Source organism: Camellia sinensis, chromosome 15 (genome assembly GCF_055761805.1).
Source record: "Camellia sinensis isolate YWXY chromosome 15, ASM5576180v1, whole genome shotgun sequence".
In the NCBI taxonomy this organism is placed as follows: Eukaryota; Viridiplantae; Streptophyta; class Magnoliopsida; order Ericales; family Theaceae; genus Camellia; species Camellia sinensis.
The window spans coordinates 10,805,300-10,824,734 of NC_138975.1; the positions used below are offsets into that span (position 1 = coordinate 10,805,300).

A 19,435-nucleotide genomic window follows, 5' to 3' on the forward strand; every position below is an offset into this window, starting at 1 on the left:
TTGGTGGGGCGGCTGTATCTTGGAAATCTTCCAAATAGACTTGTATTGCTAGGTCTACTATGGAATCTGAATTCATAGCTTTAGACAAAGCAGGGGAAGAGGCAGAATGGCTTCGCCACTTCCTTGAAGATATTCCAATATGGCCAAAACTGGTGCCTGCTATATGCATACATTGCGATAGTCAATCAGCTATAGGTAGAGCACAGAGTCATATGTATAACGGTAAGTCACGACACATTCGTCGTCGACATAACACCGTGAGACAACTACTCTCTAATGGAATTATTTCCATAGAATATGTTAAGTCTAAAGACAACATAGCGGATCCACTAACCAAAGGGTTAGCAAGAGAGTTAGTTGGGAATTCATCGAGGGGAATGGGACTTAAGCCTATTAAATAAGAGTTACCACAACGGCAACCCAACCTAGTTGACTGGAGATCCCAAAATCTAGGTTCAAAGGGACAACCGAGTTGTGATTGACTCAGAAGGATCACTGGGGAGTCTAACTCCTACCCATTTCTTTGATGAAATAGTGATGTCTGCAGCGTTAAAGGTTAAGTAAAATTTTAATGATTCTTATATCTAGGTAAACCTAGTAGAGTATGGCAGGATACTCTTCATAAGAATCATCTATGTGAGTGTGAACTGGGCCGGTTCTATGAGATTTGTGAAGGGCTACAATTCTCTAGAACACTCATGAAAGACCAGGTTGTTCAGGGCCAAAATGAACACAATAGTGAGAACTAAACTGTGTCTGGGAATATACTGTGTGAGTTCTATTGTCTTGGTTTACACAAACGGCTGAACAATTCAAGACATCATGTACACTGCTTAGTTTACTAGTCCCTATAGTTTACGCCTTGTGACAATTTAATCTATGTAGTTTCAATTGCAACAATTCTACCTTTTAATTTTCAATTTTGCATCTAATTTTTCCAGTTGGTAATGATGGTCAATATTTTTTGACAGAAGATAGCCCAGATGCTCTTCATGTGTCCATTCTTCATAGGCAAAATGGAAAAATAAACAAAAATTTAATTACACAGGTGGTCCATGTAGTTTGCCTATTGTGTCAATTTGGTCCCATTTTTGTCAAAAATAGTCTACAGTTATCAATTGGAATTATAGGGGCTACTACAATAATTTGTCTGTGTTTTAGTAATTTGGAACTATAGGGACCAAATTGGCATAAATTTGCCTGTGTTTTAGTCATTTGAGGTCTCTCACAAGTTCACACAGTTGATGGAGCTGAAAGCCACCACCAAAAATATTTCTGTTGGTGTGTTTGCATATTTAAAATAATTGATTTTTTGGACGGTAAATACAGAAGTCATCAAGGTCATAAATTGATTTCCTTTATGTTAAATCCTACTCAAAACTTTGCAGGACATAGACTGGTTAAGGTCTGTCACTAGTTTGCCAATTCTAGTCAAAGGGGTCCTAACAGCTGAGGATGGTAAGCTCATGACTCTGTTTAGATGTTTGTATCTCTCTAATTTTTCTTTTTGACTTTATAAATGAGAGACCTCTTCACAGGAGCTGAAAAATCAATCAAAGTTTTTTTTTTTCTTTTCAAAATCAATATAAGGGCCACAAAACAAAAAACCATTTAATTTGAAGAATTTCTTGTTTTTATGTTTATTTCTAGATGGAATAGCTATATAGGACCCCTATATTTTTGGATAATATGCGCTTCAGCAAACCCATTTAAAATTTTCTTGTTTCATAGGTCTTGAATATTTCTTGTTTTCTACTAATGTTTATTTGTGAGAAACAAAAATTGCTGATGATCTGGTATGCTACTCTTGGCAGCAACAAAAATTGCTGATGATCTGGTATGCTACCCTAACTAGTCATGTCTTGGAACATAGTAGTATACTTTTCTTCCAAAGCACTTTTAACTTCTTTTTTTCCATATATTTTCCCTTGGTGTTCTTCTTATGATACGAGCATCAAATATAATGAATTAAAATCTTGAAAAGTAGGAGTTTGGCTGCAGAAGATCTGGAAAGTGGGCCATAGCATATCATGGACAACTGAACTTATAGAGAAAATGCTTTATGTGCTTTTACATGTTGAATTTGAATATTAGAAAATTCAAAGAAAGTGGGAATGCATTTCAATAGATTATATTTCATTAAACATGTTGTAGTTCTTACTGCAACAGTGCATGTCATTGGGGGTAAATTTAGGGGTACAGGTCTTGAGCATTTTCCTTTTCCTGGAACCTATGAGAATTTGAAAACAAGCAATATTGCTGCATGGTCTTGCCAATTTATTTCTGTTAGGCACACTTCTTTTCTTTCTGTTTTTTTGAAGCAAGCATTATATTGTGGGTTGCAGGTGGTTCGTGCTGTTGGAGGAAAAATTCCTGTTCTCATTGATGGAGGAGTGAGGCGTGGTACAGATATTTTCAAGGCATTAGCTCTTGGTGCACAAGCCCTTATGGTAAACACTGGCCATGTACTTTTGAAATTCTGTGCCTTTTTGTAGTGTGTTTTAGTGGAATAGTATGCAATTTTTTTTGTGCATCAATTTGTTCGGAAGCATTTCAATGCAAACTCTGATGAGGCCAAACTGCTTTTCCGATTCCTAATTTTGCGATTTCATTTATACTGCTGAAGATTGGAAGGCCAGTCCTCTATGGATTAGCAGCAAAGGGTGAAAATGGGGTGCGACGAGTCATTGAAATGCTGAAGGATGAGTTGGAGCTCACCATGGCCCTATCGGGCTGCCCTACCGTGAAGGATATCACCAGAAGTCATGTGAGGACAGAGTACGATAGATTCAACTGTAGGCTTTAGTTTAGATAAAGTTCTAAGTTGTTGTCGTTGTTGATGTTATTTATCTTAGATATGCTCATACTGATATCGTTGTTGAGGTCTATGTATATAGGAGCCTACTTTTCACGAGCCTGTTATTTTTTGTCTGGTGTGTCTTTAACAGTGCTTCTGTTGAGCTGCTTATGAAATATTTTATTTTGAAAGTGGATACTATGCATGTTTTAACTAAATTGCTCTTATGGTTTTCTCTGAAGGCATTGATTCGGAAGTGGGCCCCTGTTGCCATTGTGATTGGAGCTGCCGTCCTTCTCTTCTGGGTGAGAGAAAATTTGGTGATCTACCCATCCACTTGTTTTGCGAGCTTTGTTTTAGTTTCTCCAGGTTTCTGTCTGTTGCCCGGGGCTGCTTGTGAGAATTCACATTCCAGAGACTGCGTATTGAGTGCCTGATCTGCACGAATGGTTTTAAAAAAAAAAGAAAAATTTATCTTTCTAGTGTTGAATTTAAAAGTACTGGGTTTTTGGTACCTTATATAGATGGGGACAATCAGGCCATGTGGAAATTTGATGGAAAGACCCTGATAAATGAGATTGGATTAGGAGCCAAGACATTAATGAAAATATATATTTGTTCTTGGGCCTTACATAGAACTTGGTTACTAATATACTCCATTAAATACTCTTTTGAAGTGTTGTCTTTTTTACTTGTATTGCATCTGATAGATTTTACTGAAATGGTGAATGAACTCTGATTCAAAAAATGCTGCATGACTAAAGTCAACAATGGGAAGAAAAAGAAGGAACTGTGTTGAGATTTAGAAGTGGCTTTTACAATGCATTTTACAGATGCTCCAAGTATTGAAAATTTTGAAATACAATTTTGCTATTGAACACAAAAATGGATTACAGGACTAGACACAAAATATATATTAATAGACAATATTCTGTATTTGTTGATGGATTCACAGTTAAAAAATCTTAACCATCAGTTTTATAATTAGTTTGTGTTTTTAAATTTATTATCAATTGCATTCGGTTTCTATGTTTTTAGTTCTTTGCGTATGTGATGCGTTTTTAGTGACTTATATTATACTGTACATAGTTTAAATGAAACAAGACAAAATTACAAAAAATTTATAAAAAGAAAAAAAACACAGAAAGAGAAACGATCAATAGAGAAGTAATACATAAAAAATTATATTATTATTATTATCTTTTTTTAAGTTGAAATTATATTATTATTGTCATGGTTTTATAGTTGAAATTTGGTTGGACAGAGGTTTGTACCTAATAATCAATTTTAATAGTTTAATGTGTTAATTATTAAACTTGATAGAGTTTAAGGGGTAAAGTTATACAAATTTTTTTTGAGGGGCAAAAAGAATTTTTTGGTCAAACAATTGTAATATGGTTAACAAACAATTTTGGACAGAGAGGAGTATTTTCGAAAGGGGTATGGCTTCTGTCCAGTCTAGGATCGGATAGGACTGTGCTGTTGGGTCCGTGGAGGCCCATCACAGGTCCCGTTTTGATAATCTGAACCGTTCGATGTGTAAAATTCGTCGAGTACTATATGCCTCTAAAAAATCAAGTTGATCGGATATCGATAGCTATATGATCAAATTAGTTTCGTATTTAAAAAATTGGACGGTGAACAAATTAACGGTTGACAAAAAACTGTTTTGATCACATAGCTATCGATATCCGATCAACGTGATTTTTTACAAGCATATAGTACTCGACGATTTCTACATATGAACGGTTCAGATTATCAAAACAGGACCTGTGGTGGGCTCCCATGAACCCAACAGCATAGTCTAATTCGATCCCGGACTGGACAGAAGCCATACCCTTTTGAAAGTTTAAGGTGTTTATAGTTTTTTTTAACCTAAAAGGTGTTTATAGTTGAAATTGATAGTTTAAAAATAATGTAACATAAGTGTCACAGTTTTAGTGGACAAAATAATTTTTTGTTTTAAATTCTAAACAGTGTAAGAGATTCAAGTCAATTTGAACTAAACTCACGCTGATTTGGTATAATTTGAATTGAGGTCTAGCCGAGCTCAAACGTTTCTATTTGTTTTGGAAAAATGATTAAAAATTAATTTTTTTATTTTATTTTTTTAACATTTTTTTAAAAAAATATGTAAAAAAATGTGAAAAATGATGTGATTCAAAATGAATTAAAAGTTGAAAAATAATTTTTAACTATCTTTCCAAAATAACCCTAAAATGAATTAAATTAACTTCAACACTGCACTAGTCGACTTTATTTGTATTGCACCTCGAAGTTTAAAGTAATGCTATATAAATAGAAAATTGAGTAATGCTAGAAGTCTCAAATAATCTATTAAATATTTTACCAAACCTCTCACATGGGTATGAGACCCATACACATTGGTGTGAGTCCCACACCCATGTGAGAGATTTGATAAAACATTTGGTAAATCATTTAGAGTCTAGCATTTTCCTAGAAAATTTTCACGTAATTTGTATACAAAATAATATGATTCAATATGAATCTTTTATTTTAAAATAAAACATTTAATAAAATATTTTTTATTCATAAAATTGATATTCTCACATCATTCTTGTCATATATTTCCGTTACTATTCATTTGTTTGAGTGGAAAACATATTCTACGAACTTTTTTTTTTTTTGTAAAAATATTTTCTCTAGAAACATTTTTCTATGTTTGGTCGTGATGTGGGATGAAGGTAGAGGTGGTCGCGATGGTGGTGGGTGGGAGTGGCAGTGATGGTGGTGGTGAGAGTGGCGATGATAATATAATAATATTTGATAAGAGTTTAATCAGGAGTTCAAATAAATTAATTTTCTGTTAATCATAAAAAATATTTTCTATCGATTTCATTTTTTATTATACCGAATGTCAAAAATGCTAAAAAATATGTTTCAAAAAATATTTTCTCCCCAACCAAACGGGGCGTTGTCACATGCTGGCATGAAATCAAAGAAACTATACGCACTTCCAAAGATTTATTTTTGGAAAACAAAAAAAATCCCCCATTTTCAACGGTCATATGTTTCCATTCAAAAACCGTAGCAAAGCTCTTCCCATAACCATTTCAAGAAGCAGAAACTCCAAAAGATTTGGCAAACACTAGGTCTAGAAGATAGGAGGGTTTTGTTCGTAATCAAATTCCAGCACTAAACAATGGAGATTTCTGAGCAGAGTGAAGTGGCAGCAGAGAAATTTCACTACAATGAAGAAGATGAATCCGAATATGAAGAATGCGATTCTGATGATTCAGATGAAGATCCAACATTTGAGGTTGTCGATAAGATTCGATGTAGATTTTCAAGGCTATCCACCAAGAACAAACCCAAATCACGGTGAGTCTCAAATCTCAATATATACTCATATTTATACATATGCATATAAGATGTTTGATTTTATGTGTAGATGAGATTTGTTCGATTTAATTGCACTTATAATTAATGTCTCAATGTGGGATCAAATGGGTCTTCTTTGTTTTTGCAGTAACATTAAGGAAATGGAGGAGGGTAATGAAGAGGACCCAGATGTAGTAGTAGAAATGGTTGTGCCAGAGCTTGGTGAAGAGGATCAGAAAAGTTTTGAGGCTGTTCAAAAGATCATAGAAGGTGTAAATCAAAACAAAAACAGAATATGCAGCGGATTAAAATGATCAGATCATACCTTCTTGATGATAGAACCTTCTTGGATAAATCACGTGCTTCCAGGAAACTTCTTGATGAACCAACCCAGCAGTGGAGTGATATCACAGATTGAATATCACCCACACTAACCACAGTGTCAAAGACTTGATCGTTGTGTTTTTGGGAGAGAGTCAGTGTATGGGTTGAAACAGACTCAACGTTGTTTCTCTTGGATTACCCATAACCATATAACAAATATTTAATATATTATAATATCTATCCATATCAGTTAAGATACAGATAATATCTAATATATATTATATCTATCTATATCAGTTCAAACTGATAACGTCTGTTTCAAGAGTGGTTATCCTAAATAGGTTTGATTTCAAAATCAAAACCTATTTGGATAAGGATTCAAAATCAAATTTAATGGTCATGCCACATGGGCGCCCATTACTAACATCTCCCACTCGCACATGAGTTGGCATGACACTGCCACATCTCTATCTCAATCTCCCCAAAAACGAACAATCTCATACTAGCCAATGCACCGTGCGACCGCTGAGAACACCTGCAGTGTGGGAGCTCTATACTAGAAACTCAAAATGAGCCAGCATAGAGACATCAACCCAAAAAAAAAAAGAAATAGTGTCTCATATACCCCAGACCCATCTAATTACACCGGTCCAAAAAAACATCTCTAATCCCTCAAAAAGAGCATGTTTGACCCTCTCAATTCTTGCAATATATTCACACTCAATTCGTCTCTCATACAGAGCGATATGAGTTGCCGGCAGTGAATATACAACAGTGGTGTAATACTAGATGATCTTCCCTTTGCACTCATGCCATTTAGTTTAGAATTGACCGCTTTCCCAGTGATGTCCCTTAAGGCCGAATCATGCATGACCGCAGGCAACATACCAAAGTAGCAGAACATCAACCCCTTACCTTATGACATAGTCAAAAGTCACAAAAGGGTACATAAATGAAAGTCATATCAATAATGACACGTAAGACTCACACGGTGAGGAAGCAGGGATCCATTCTCTCACCTCATTACTCGGTCGCCAAGCACATATAGTATGAATACATGCTACGGTGGAGTAACTCTTCCATAAAGAGTGACGTCATACTCGATACACCGTACAGATATTAGTCTAGTCGCTTTCTAGCGTCTAACCCGAATTCTCTATTTGCTCGCCTTCTAGGCGCCAAATGAGATCTCGCATCTGGCTAATCATAACAGGCACAACATGGAAAGTGGGTACTAACATCCATGTTTGGTCCTTAACACGACCTCATCTTGGTTATAACCAAGGCGACATACATAGTGGATGATTTAAGCCTCTCTTGGCTCCAAATAAAAATAAACCACCAGTCTCATCCTTGCTCGCTCCCAAGCGCCAAGGGCGATTGCTCGTGTGAGTGAGCCAATCTTGCCTGCTGACATCATCATTTGCTAATCATTATGACACAAACCATAATAGTGTCAACATCCCATCATCTCAAAATAAGTGATCGATTTTAAAAAAAATTGACCACAGCTTGCGCAATTATGGATTCCAAACATAAGCCTTATCAGCACCTCTTGCGATAAGTATACACAACGGAATCCACCATGTGCGCCTCACATGAAATGATTTAAGATCACTACCTCTTGCGCAATAACCTCTCTAAAGATATTTTTTGGTGACCAATTTGCGTTTATTCTTAATGCGCCCAACTAGCGCAGATGCGCCCAACTAGCGCATTGAATTTTACAAGGAGCAAATTAAAATGCTTCTAACATAGCATTTTATCCACAGTCTAATGAGCAAGGTCAATGTCTAAACAACTCAGTTGACCATTTACCAAAGATAACACTTATCATGCCGAATACGCCCACATAGCGTACTTTAGGCTCCCATTACAAAGAAAATCAAGGAATATAGGTCCTCCCAAAGACAATCCGAGGATTCACTCAATAGCTAAGGCTCTGGCTTTTACCGATAGGTAAGTCAATGGATTTGCAATTTTGCATCTAGAATCATTCTAGGATATTCTCTATGTAAGTCATCGAAGACAAACCGAGAATTTTCCTAAAACAATCCCTAAGGATCGTACATCCGAGCATATAAATTACATCACCCATGTCCATCATATCTAAAATAGAGGACTGCCCACCCTAGATGGCGACTACCTTATAAATTCCTGGCTCATAATGACTAAGTAAGGAAAAACTTCTTTTGGACCATTGATCATGCCTCAGTGGTCTTCATCGATCATCGTTGCCCTATCATGGCTTGACGAAATCTAAGAACCACTGTTTGGATAACTGTTTTAGGCTGTAAAAGATTTATTGGAACCAGCAACCTTTTTGCGCTCCTAACTTTTCACCATAAAAGCAGAAGGTAAATCCTTACGGATCTACTTATCCAATTCTCTAATGAAAAAAAAACGGGTCACAATGTCCACAAATCAATGTTCCGAACTTATGTCAATCATAGCCTAAGTCAAAATAACCTCACTCCCCAGGAGGAAGTCTTCTCATGGTCAACACTTTCCTCAATGGTGCGACCATTCGGTATCTAGCGAGCCTTATGCCTCAACAATGACTATCCAAATTACGCATAACTTTATAACAGTTTTGCGTCATAATGGAAAGTCAACCAAATTATAAAAATGGTTAATCCTCAAAGACTTTGTCTTAAACTGCGCAACATTGATCCACTTTCTAAAAACAGGGGACTAGAGCCTTTGGCATTATCCTAGGCTCTTTATCATCTTGCGGAGCAATCATGAATGTTTCCCTCTCAATCACCCAGTGATGACGTGGAAAATTTTCACATTTGCTACCACGCAACTAAGAATGTAGAGTATTCTGCTCTAATGGAGTAATCCATTAGTAGACACATCGCTCCCACTGTCCCTAGGATATTGGAAATTTCTTTCCATTCTCAACTAGGCTACATAGAGCGCTATGCTTGGAATTCTCCATCTTATAGAGTTCCGAAAACTCTATTCACGTCACCTTTACTAATAAAACTTTATGTGACTTAGTTACACTACCACAAAGCTGCTTACCTATATGCACATGACCCGGAGGGTTTGCATGACCGCATATAATAATGCGCCACACGACCCTTTGTGTTTACAAGACAGCATACAATAATGCGCTATAGAACCCTAGGTCTTAACTTCGCAATCTTATGAGAAGTAGAATAAAGATAAGCTGCTTAATGGTTACAGATCGCCCATAGATGGCTCTCTGCTAACCCATTACTCAAAAATGGAGTGTAAAATCTGATATGGAGGGCACTTAGTTAGGGATATAGGCAACAAACTAGTGCAATTCCCAATTGGGAAACATTTTGCGCCATTATCTACCTAACATTAACAATATTTAATTCCTTATCTCTACTACACCAGTGTGTTGTTGAGTACTAGGAATAATCAATGTTCTAAGCATCCATCTCTCTTCACAGAGTTTTTCTGAAAAAATAACTCAAATAGATACTCGCCACCTTGGTCAAAACTAAAAGCACAAAAAACTCTTATCTAATTGATCTCGACCTCATATGTGCAATGTCAAAAATCATCTCAAAACTTTTGACTTATGGGAGATCAAATAGTCTTGACTCAGATGCGTATCGTAATCTATAAATGTGTCGAGATTGAGGCTTAGCTATTGTACCCTCACACATATCTAGTCACAAAATATCATAGTGGACTAAATGCGCCAAAACAAATGACCTTCTGCGGCTTTCCTACTTACTTGTGCGCACCCATTGCGAACAAAGTTACACATTCACATGAGAGCAGGATGTCATAAGCGAGTGGGCCCGAGAAGGCCTACTCAAACCATCGTGTCATCATCTCATTAATGTGATTAAGTATAATAAGCCACTGGTTCATGACCAATGTCATAAACTAATTCCAATCATCTTAATGTGTGAGTTCTCGAAGACAAGTTTTAAAGGTTTAGACCCAACTAGGTAATGACTCACGACTAAGTCATATTCACTAGATCATAAAAAGGATGTCATGGAGATATCAACTGCGCCTAAGTCGCAAATTTAACTAGTAAGTGCTAATCCCCTGCACCTTCAAGTCAATTTTATTCTCCATACACTTTAATACATCTAGTTGAAAGATGACGATACTCCTGTTGCCATCTCTATTTCTCGCTTCATAGTTACTTGCAATTAATTCTACTATCCACAAGAAGGAGAGAATAAGCTATCAACTATGATAGCTCCTGAAGTAACTTAAGCGCGAATTAGGCTAAAGAGTCTAATTCAACACAATGCTCTTACAAGCGATGCGTTAAATTCTTAGAGTCATAACAACCTTGTCAGCCTTAACCTTTTCATTACTATGCTGCAACGTTTGCGCTTAGTGGTAAATGTTATTCAAAACGTTAGCCTAGTAAAGGAATCACACAAAGAAGCACCTCATCCATGTTTCACACTCAAGTGTGGAAACAGTAAGTGTCCACACTTAGACAAGTTGGCAATGCTAATAGATTTTGCAGCCACTAAGCGCTAATCTTTTTACTCAGTGTTAATAGATTTTGCAGCTTCTAAGCGCTAATCTTTTAACTTCACGTGATATTTCAACGCACACTATTATAGTGCATGAAATTTCGCTCAATCCACTCCCAATAATTGGGTAGAGAGCAAAACACTGCTCGTACTGGCTACTCGTCTTACACTTAATGACTAATTTATTTAAGCTCGCATTTCTTGGATGACGTGACTCTTGAATGTTACTTCATCCAATGATGTAACATTATTTACAAGTCAAATTACAAAGTCAATCCGCGCAGCTCATTAGTCAAGATCATATACAGATCTATTGAGGGCTTACTAATTTCATAACTCCAAAACTCGCCAACCAAAACTATGTAGCGTGCCGCTAACTATAGCGCACACATTAGTTTTTATTGTGCCAAACAAGGCAACAAAAACACGGCGACTTTGAGTCATGTTTCCTTACTTTGGCTCAATTAAGGTTTGACCTAAAGTCTCCAAGACTTTTTCTCATCTAAAGAATGGGATTAGTTTGTTCACATTTGAACATCTCTACTAAGTCTAGGTCAACCAAATTAACTTCCATAAGCTAAATCAATTTAGAGAGAAATTCGCATTGGGATTAATTTGATTAGCATAATATAATTTTGCCGCAAAAATCTAAATTAAATAGTGACAATATTACACAAGTCGCAAGATCGAAAATCCGCTATGCTCGTAATCATCTCTTGCGCCACAAGTGACAATTATCCAAAATTTAGTTTAATTTATGCGCAAAATATTGGTTTTCGGGAGTTAATCTACAAAGATTTCTCTCAACCGAATAACCTCCCACTGACTATGGCATATACAAAGCATGATAAATTCCAAACAATAGCATTTTAATGTAAATCTACAAATAACTCATGCTATATTTATTTAATAATGGAATTCTAATAAATAAATAAATAATCATGCTCTTCTAATTACAACATATTACAAACCCAAAAAAATATGCTGTATTCAATATTTAAATTATGCCAAAACAGAAAGTACATCATCCTGAAATTTTCTGGAATTTTCTGGTATTTTCTGGAATTTTAAATAACTAATTAAACACACATAAAATTAGAAATAAAAAAATCCAGAAACTAGTAAACAGAAACAATATTCAGATTATGCCATAATTAAAATGTACATTGTTCTGAAATATTCTGAAATTTTTCTGAAATATTCTGGAATTTTAAATGACTAATAAATACACATAAAATTAGAAATAAAAAATCCAGAAACTGATAAAATGAGACAATATTACCAGTAGATATTAAAACATTTCAGAAGTCCACAATAAAAATTTCAACCCCAGAAAATTAATCATGCAACACCAGATGCATTTTAAAGCAAAAAAAATGCATTATTAACACAGGAAAAATATTACATATTTTTGTAAAATTTTCAAAATTTTACATAATATAGAAAAATTAATTCTGAGTCTAAGGGTACCAACCATGCTTAAAACAAAGCTATAACGAATAAATTATGGCCAATTAACGCAATTCAGAATTAAAAAACAAACAAACAGAGCCTTAGAGCCAAGCCAGCGCGGAAAAACGGCTCGGCTCGGCTCGGCGCCGCTCAGCGCAAGTCGGCTCAAGGATCGGCTCGGTGCGCGGCTCAGCCTCGGCTCGGCGCGCGGCTCCAGCACGCGGCGCGCGTGCGGGCGCGGGCGGCGCGCGTGCGGGCGCGGACGGCGCGCGTGCGTGGACAGCACCGCCGACGCGCGCGTGATAGCGCGTGCGGGCGCGTCAGCATGGCATCCGGCGCGTGTAGGCGCGTGGAAGCGCGTGGGCGCGCGTGGCGTCGGCGTGGTGGCGCGTGAATGCCACGCGCCGCCTTCCAGTGTGCTGACTGTTCCGATTTTTGTACTGACGGACTCCTTTTTCCAAAATAAAATCATTTATGCTCTTAAAAATGACATTAATGATCATAAAAATAAAATATTTTTATGCTCCTAATCTGGAAAAAAAATTTCTACAAATATACATGTGTATAATATATACATATACATATAAAAGTATACACATGAGGAAAACACGAAAATATCCATTATTGGCTCTGATACCAATGTAAATCAAAACAAAAACAGAATATGCAGCGGATTAAAATGATCAGATCATACCTTCTTGATGATAGAACCTTCTTGGATAAATCACGTGCTTCCAGGAAACTTCTTGATGAACCAACCCAGCAGTGGAGTGATATCACAGATTGAATATCACCCACACTAACCACAGTGTCAAAGACTTGATCGTTGTGTTTTTGGGAGAGAGTCAGTGTATGGGTTGAAACAGACTCAACGTTGTTTCTCTTGGATTACCCATAACCATATAACAAATATTTAATATATTATAATATCTATCCATATCAGTTAAGATACAGATAATATCTAATATATATTATATCTATCTATATCAGTTCAAACTGATAACGTCTGTTTCAAGAGTGGTTATCCTAAATAGGTTTGATTTCAAAATCAAAACCTATTTGGATAAGGATTCAAAATCAAATTTAATGGTCATGCCACATGGGCGCCCATTACTAACAGAAGGTTATCCCAAAACTTTTATTTTCTTATTGATGGGTTATAAATTAGAAAGTGTATCTAAATTTTTGATGATTTTGATGAATGAAAAAAATGAGTTGAATTTGATAATTGTTAGTAGCAGTTAATAATATATATGGACATTTGATAACCTTCTTATGAGTTGTGCTTTATATAATAGTATAGATGCTCTTATCAAAATGTTATTTTTTGATGGCAGTTGGACAGGTAGAGAAGCTGAAAGTGGACCAATGCAAGGTTTATTTGAGGAAACATGGATTGAGGTTGACAGGGAACAAAGATATCCTCATTGAGCGCATTAAAGAGCATCTGGAGTAATATTTCATTTTTGGGATGTTTTGCTTAATGATTTGTAGAAATACATCTGCTTCTTGAATCAAAAGATGCTTTCCTAATTATTTCAATTCTGGCTGCACTTCATCATTCTCAGAGGTGGTGGAGAGAAGAAGTATCCAATATCAAGCTTCGTATTGAACTGCAAAGGTATACATTCCTTAAATGCTGAATTTTCTTTATTTCATTCCCCCCTCCCTGTTCTGAAATACTTTGTTTCATAGACTCGGGCATAATGTAAGTTTTGGGTGTGAGTTTGTGTTCAAGCGTCATATTGTCTTAAACCTAAATCTTAAGATATTGCATATGCATCCAAAAGTTGGGTATGCAAATTGTATAGTATTCTTAGATAAGGTGTTGCAAATTATTTAAAAAATTTGTTTCATAGACTCAGGTATAATATAAGTATTGGGTGCAAGTTTGTGTTCAAGCGTCACATTGTCTTAAACCTAAATCTTAAGATATTGGCATATGCATCCAAAAGTTGGGTATGCAAATTGTATAGTATTCTTAGATAAGGTGTTGTAAATTATTTAAAAAATGTACTTCAAATTAAATTGGATTTAAGGAAAATTTAGATTTTTACCTCCCAATCGTTGAGAAGCTATAAATTGTTTCTTTTTCTTCTTCAAACATATAAAAATTTAGAGGATCCAAGTGTCTAAATTGAGTACAAGTGTTGGACGCATACCCCCATGCACTAATCCCGGTCATAGCTGGTGGAAGTGTACATGAGGAGAAGTGGAAGAGACCATGTAATAGCTGATGGATTTTTCTTTTGTGTATTTTACCTTTCATGGATTTATTTCTTTTCTCAATTTAAAAAAGAATAAAGGAAAAAAATTAGAGCTCATGGACTAGTGGACCCCAAGTCATATCATATGACCCTAGAACCAGTTAGGCAATCTAGACATTCATTAGAGTATATTTGTGATTAAGTGACTGTGACTCACCATAATTTTAAAAGGTGGGGAAAATCTTATAATCAACTACATCTCACTGAAATTCTAGACTTTTACTCCATTCAAAACACAGCACACTGGTCGGGGAGAGCACTGTGCTTCACATTGTTAGGCAAATTATCAGATTCGCCATCCAAGCAGATCAATTAATTTTGTATTTCACATCCATTTTGAGAGCTCAGTTTTCATGTCAAGAGTAATCACCTTCAAATCCATTTTTATGCTTTCTGACTAATAATTGGTTATTTATATGCAGGTGATGCATGCACAGGAGATGTTGTTATGTTTGAACAAAATGTTTATGAAATGTGAGTATTTTTGGCAATTCTTTATGCACTTGTCAAAGGAATACTTTAATGAAACCTATTGCCTCTAACTTGGTAGCAGGAAATAAAGAAGATAGTGTGGGATTGATACTTTCAGATTGTTAAGTTATAACACCACTTGTCGAATTGTATTGCTGGAAGTGTTCATTTGATGGTTGAAGCTTGGAACTATCTAAATGCATAAAGGAGAATGTAGAATATCCTTAGATGGTTGTACCTTGTGATTGGTTGCTTTGAGCATTACCACATGAAAAGCAGAATAAATGAATTGTGTGATTACTATGTCCAGTTATTTCCCAACCTGCCTTTTGATTTGCCATGTTTATTTTTTGCAGGTTCAACATTGCATCTCGAAGTGCTAGTGGTCCTCCATGTGGAAAGAGGATCGTTGCAGGCCGCATCGTGAAAGAAAGCTATGGTGCTGCAAAGCAACAGCATACATTCACCGTGAGCTTGCAAGCCTACCTAACTTAGATTAAATACAATGTGTGCTATGTTTATACTTGCTGTATTGTATTGATTAGTGAACTGTGAATTTTCTTCACTACTGGTGTCAGATTGAAGTCCTATGGAGTGAAGGAGAGAAACCACTCCCTCCACTTTATCCCCTCTTAATCAAGGGCAGAAATCTTTATCGGTTAAAGACAATGAGACAGGTTCGTCCCACATTAACGGTTTATGTTCTTCACCATTATCCATTTATCATTCAAATTATGTTCTTAATCCATAATATCAACTTCAGAGATGGGAAAATGAAGGCGAAAGGCAGAAAATGATATCCGAGAAGCATGCTAGAGGCTCTCTTGCTCGATCAAATAGGGAAGCACGTATACAATTGAAGGATATGAAGAAGGCCAGCACTTCAGTCCCAATTGTAAATGTGCCATCACAAAGGATTCAGCAGTGGTGTCAGAATCATGAACCAATCATGAAATCTATTCCTTCACATTGTCAGTTCCAAAGGCAGAGTCATGAGGGTAATAATCCTTTAAGAAGGCCTTTGACAAACATGAACTGTTCAATACAATCCAAAGATCCATATCCATTTGGATCCTGTCCTGGTTCAATGAGTCCACTACGAAGTCACAATCATGAGCGAAGCATGTTTTGTCCTCTGAGGAATCCAATTCAAAGGCAAGGTCCTGAACGAAGCGTGAATCCTAATTCTTCAAGGCATGCCCATAAAGGCAACATGAATTTCAGTCCAACGAAGGGTCCATTCCAAAGGCAACTTTGCCGATTCTATGCTCAAGGAAGGTGTCATTATGGAGATCGATGCAAGTACCTGCATGAATATAGAGGGAATCAGAATTATGGCGAAAGAACGGATGAAAGGTGGCCATCTGATCTTCGGTATTACTAGCAAAAACTCTTGGACTAAAAATTTGCAGGTTGAAAATGGGTTTCAGCTATCTTGCTGATTTTTGTTTTGTTGGAACTATTTGGAAGTGTAGTTTTTTGCAGTCCTCCATACGTTTGAATCTCTTGAAATTTACCCAAAAGCAAGTTTGAATATTGCTAATTTTGATCTACATTCAATGTTGAAATTAAGTATCACTTGGAAGGTTTTAGTTGGGATTTGATCTTACATTCAAATAGGAATGTAATCGGTTTGGTACAATCGGTATTTAGATAAATTTGTCCACCCAATCGATAATGTCGGTTTTATTATTTTGAGTATCAATACAAATCTCTTCTCCCATCAAATCGCACTAATGGAAGCGGTTCAATTTAATAAATACTTTACAATTTTTAGATTAACAAAAATACAAACAAAAATAATAATAATTAATACTAGACTTCAAGAATAATGAGTTAGAATTAAAAATTATATATAATAAGGTTATCATAACTTAGGTTATAGGGATGATAATGTTAATTAATTGAGATTAATAATTTATTATATTTATTAATATCATTATATTATTAAATTTTATATGTATTATAAATGGAATATATGTTGAAGTGGTTGATTTCGGTTAAGTTTGGTGCATAAAGTGCTTAATCCGATACCAAACAGAAAATCGGAAAAAATCAAATTAAAACATCGTACGAACTAATTCTTATTAAAAAACAGACTAAATACGGCTATTTCGGTCCAGTTTAATTGGTTTGGTTTATTTTTTCGATTTTTTCTTACATCCTACATTCAATGTTGAAATTAAGTATTACTTGGAAGGTTTTAGTTGCATTTTGAGTTGGGATTTGAGCAAGAGGTTGGCTTTTTGTGGCTATCAAATGCCAATATATGTGGCATTTTAGTCCTGACCTCAAGAACTATTAAGTGCTACCAAAGTAAATATGCGGAGTACTTTAATTGTAAATTGGTGGTGCTACATGTACTAATTAGTGTACATATTAATGTACCAACTAGTGTTATGATATCATTAATGACCCTATTTATTATACAAATTACAAATATCCAAAACCTTTAAAATTATACCATATCATCTGTTGGTACACTAGTGTGTACACTAATTAGTACATATAGCATTGTGGGAGCCGAATAGTTTTATATGTGGGAAAGCCAAATATATTTGACGGAAATCAGGACAAATATTATTTGGCTTTGTCTTGGGGGGTTCTGAAGCCGAATAATTAAATCAGCCGTAGAATCAACCTCTAGCTGCTTATACGGAATTGGCTGCTCCAATACCACATTAGCTGCTACTATAGCTTTGAGCCAGCCATGTTTAAATCCCCGATTTTCAAATTTAGGCATTTCCTCCACATATTTCTCCAAGGCGGCGACCTCGTTGGCATTGAACGCTTTGGAAACCTCGGATTCGGCAATTTCTCTCGCCTTCCTCGATTCTTCCAAATCGGCCTCCAGCTTCGCAATCGCTTCCTTGGCTAACTTTAGCGCCTCTTCGCTAGCATTTGCTCTATCTTTGGCGGCAACTCTGAGAAGATTTGAGCGTTTAGCCTTCTCTTCCTCTGCATCGACCCTTGCCCTCTTTTCTTCTGCCTTCTTGGCTTCAGAGTCGGCCCTGAGGGATGCCACTGCCAGTCCGGTTAATGCCTCTTTAGCCTTATTCTTTTCAGTTTCAATTTCGGCTTTGAGAGAGCCGATTTGCTCAACAGCGTTGTAATGTCGGCGGCCGATCTTCGCGATCCTGCCCACCGTCTGAAGCAAAGCACACACAAGTTAATTGGCATAACAATAACGATGAAAATAGTATTAAGTATACATACCAGTATCGTCGACTGATCAGCTAGCACTATCAACACCACATCCGGCTCTGCACGGAACACAACCCTATCAACCGGCAAGGATATCGATGGGGCCACACTTAGCGCCACAGTGGGGTCCTTTAAAGCCGATGCATTAGAAGAAACCGTGTTTTTATTTTTGGTTGGATAATAAACGGCGCTGCAATATCCTGCGATTCATCCACGCGTGGCCGTTTGTCGACTAGCTTTTCAGAAAGATCGGCCCCAAACTCAGCGGGGCGTTTTTCCCCTATTTGTTCAGCCAACTAATTGTCCGATTGGCCAATAGCCGACTCCTCTATAATAGCTTGCTCCATTTCTTCAACAATAGTTTGAGAAATTACAGCCTCAACCAGAGCCAAAGGAAGAGAGTCAGTCTGAATAGGTGGGGGCTCAAACCCGGCGGCCTCGGCTTTTCTTCAAGCCGCTATCTTCTCGGCATTCTTTTTCCTAGCCATCTGTGCAAGCGACTCACCGGCCATATCTTTAGGTTCCGTGCCAGGAAGATCTCCTAAGTTGGTAAAAATATCGTCGTCCAACGATATGCCAACCCGCCCTGAAGTGGACGGGGAGTTAAGGCCGACCTCTTCAAAAGCCGAGTTGAGAGCCGGGTCAACTTCCTCCAAATCATCTTCGTTTGGTTTAGTGACTCCCTCACGGACTTCACCTTGCTCCAAATCCGAATCTCTGACACCAATTTCCCTAAGGTTCTTGTAGTTCGGGAAAATAAGTGCCATGAGCTATTGTTTGCCCTTCAAGATCAGAATGTGATCTACAGCCGAAAAAGTGGCATACGTAGGTTCGTATCGCAACAGTATATGGGCGGCCCGCCCTTGTTTTTGAAGGTTTGGATGGCCAAAAAATTCTAGTGTTGTTTTGACTTGTTGAAGTATGACGTCGTCAGCCGAAGGAAGTACTTTCTTCAAATCGTTGCCTGCACTAGGGGTGGGCGCGGGTTGGTTACGGCCACGGAACCTCCAATCCGCCATCCGTCCGCTAGATTGGTGGATTGGAGAAAATCAATCCACATCCATTCGCCAATCTGGTGGATGTGGATT

At 36.9% G+C, this 19,435-nt stretch overlaps 2 protein-coding genes across 3 annotated transcripts; both read left to right on the top strand.

The window, feature by feature from the left end:
• The first annotated feature begins 2,013 nt into the window (after positions 1-2,013).
• On the top strand, positions 2,014-2,866 carry LOC145813764 (peroxisomal (S)-2-hydroxyacid oxidase GLO4-like). The gene is made up of 2 exons (XM_082909732.1): positions 2,014-2,450; positions 2,627-2,866. Exons 1-2 carry the CDS (start codon positions 2,115-2,117, stop codon positions 2,804-2,806), a joined length of 516 nt encoding a protein of 171 aa, XP_082765858.1. The 5' UTR covers positions 2,014-2,114; the 3' UTR covers positions 2,807-2,866.
• A 2,751-nt stretch (positions 2,867-5,617) lies between these two features.
• Positions 5,618-16,696, top strand: LOC114319985 (zinc finger CCCH domain-containing protein 62). Of its 2 annotated transcripts, XM_082909713.1 has the most exons (8): positions 5,618-6,139; positions 6,288-6,409; positions 13,743-13,857; positions 13,974-14,026; positions 15,095-15,146; positions 15,500-15,611; positions 15,722-15,820; positions 15,907-16,696. In XM_082909713.1, exons 1-8 carry the CDS (start codon positions 5,961-5,963, stop codon positions 16,525-16,527), a joined length of 1,353 nt encoding a protein of 450 aa, XP_082765839.1. In that variant the 5' UTR covers positions 5,618-5,960; the 3' UTR covers positions 16,528-16,696. The 2 variants fall into 2 exon arrangements, with proteins under 2 accessions (XP_082765839.1, XP_082765840.1); XM_082909714.1 differs by lacking the exon at positions 5,618-6,139 and having other exon boundaries at positions 6,287-6,409; positions 13,529-13,857.
• The last annotated feature ends 2,739 nt before the right edge of the window (positions 16,697-19,435 follow it).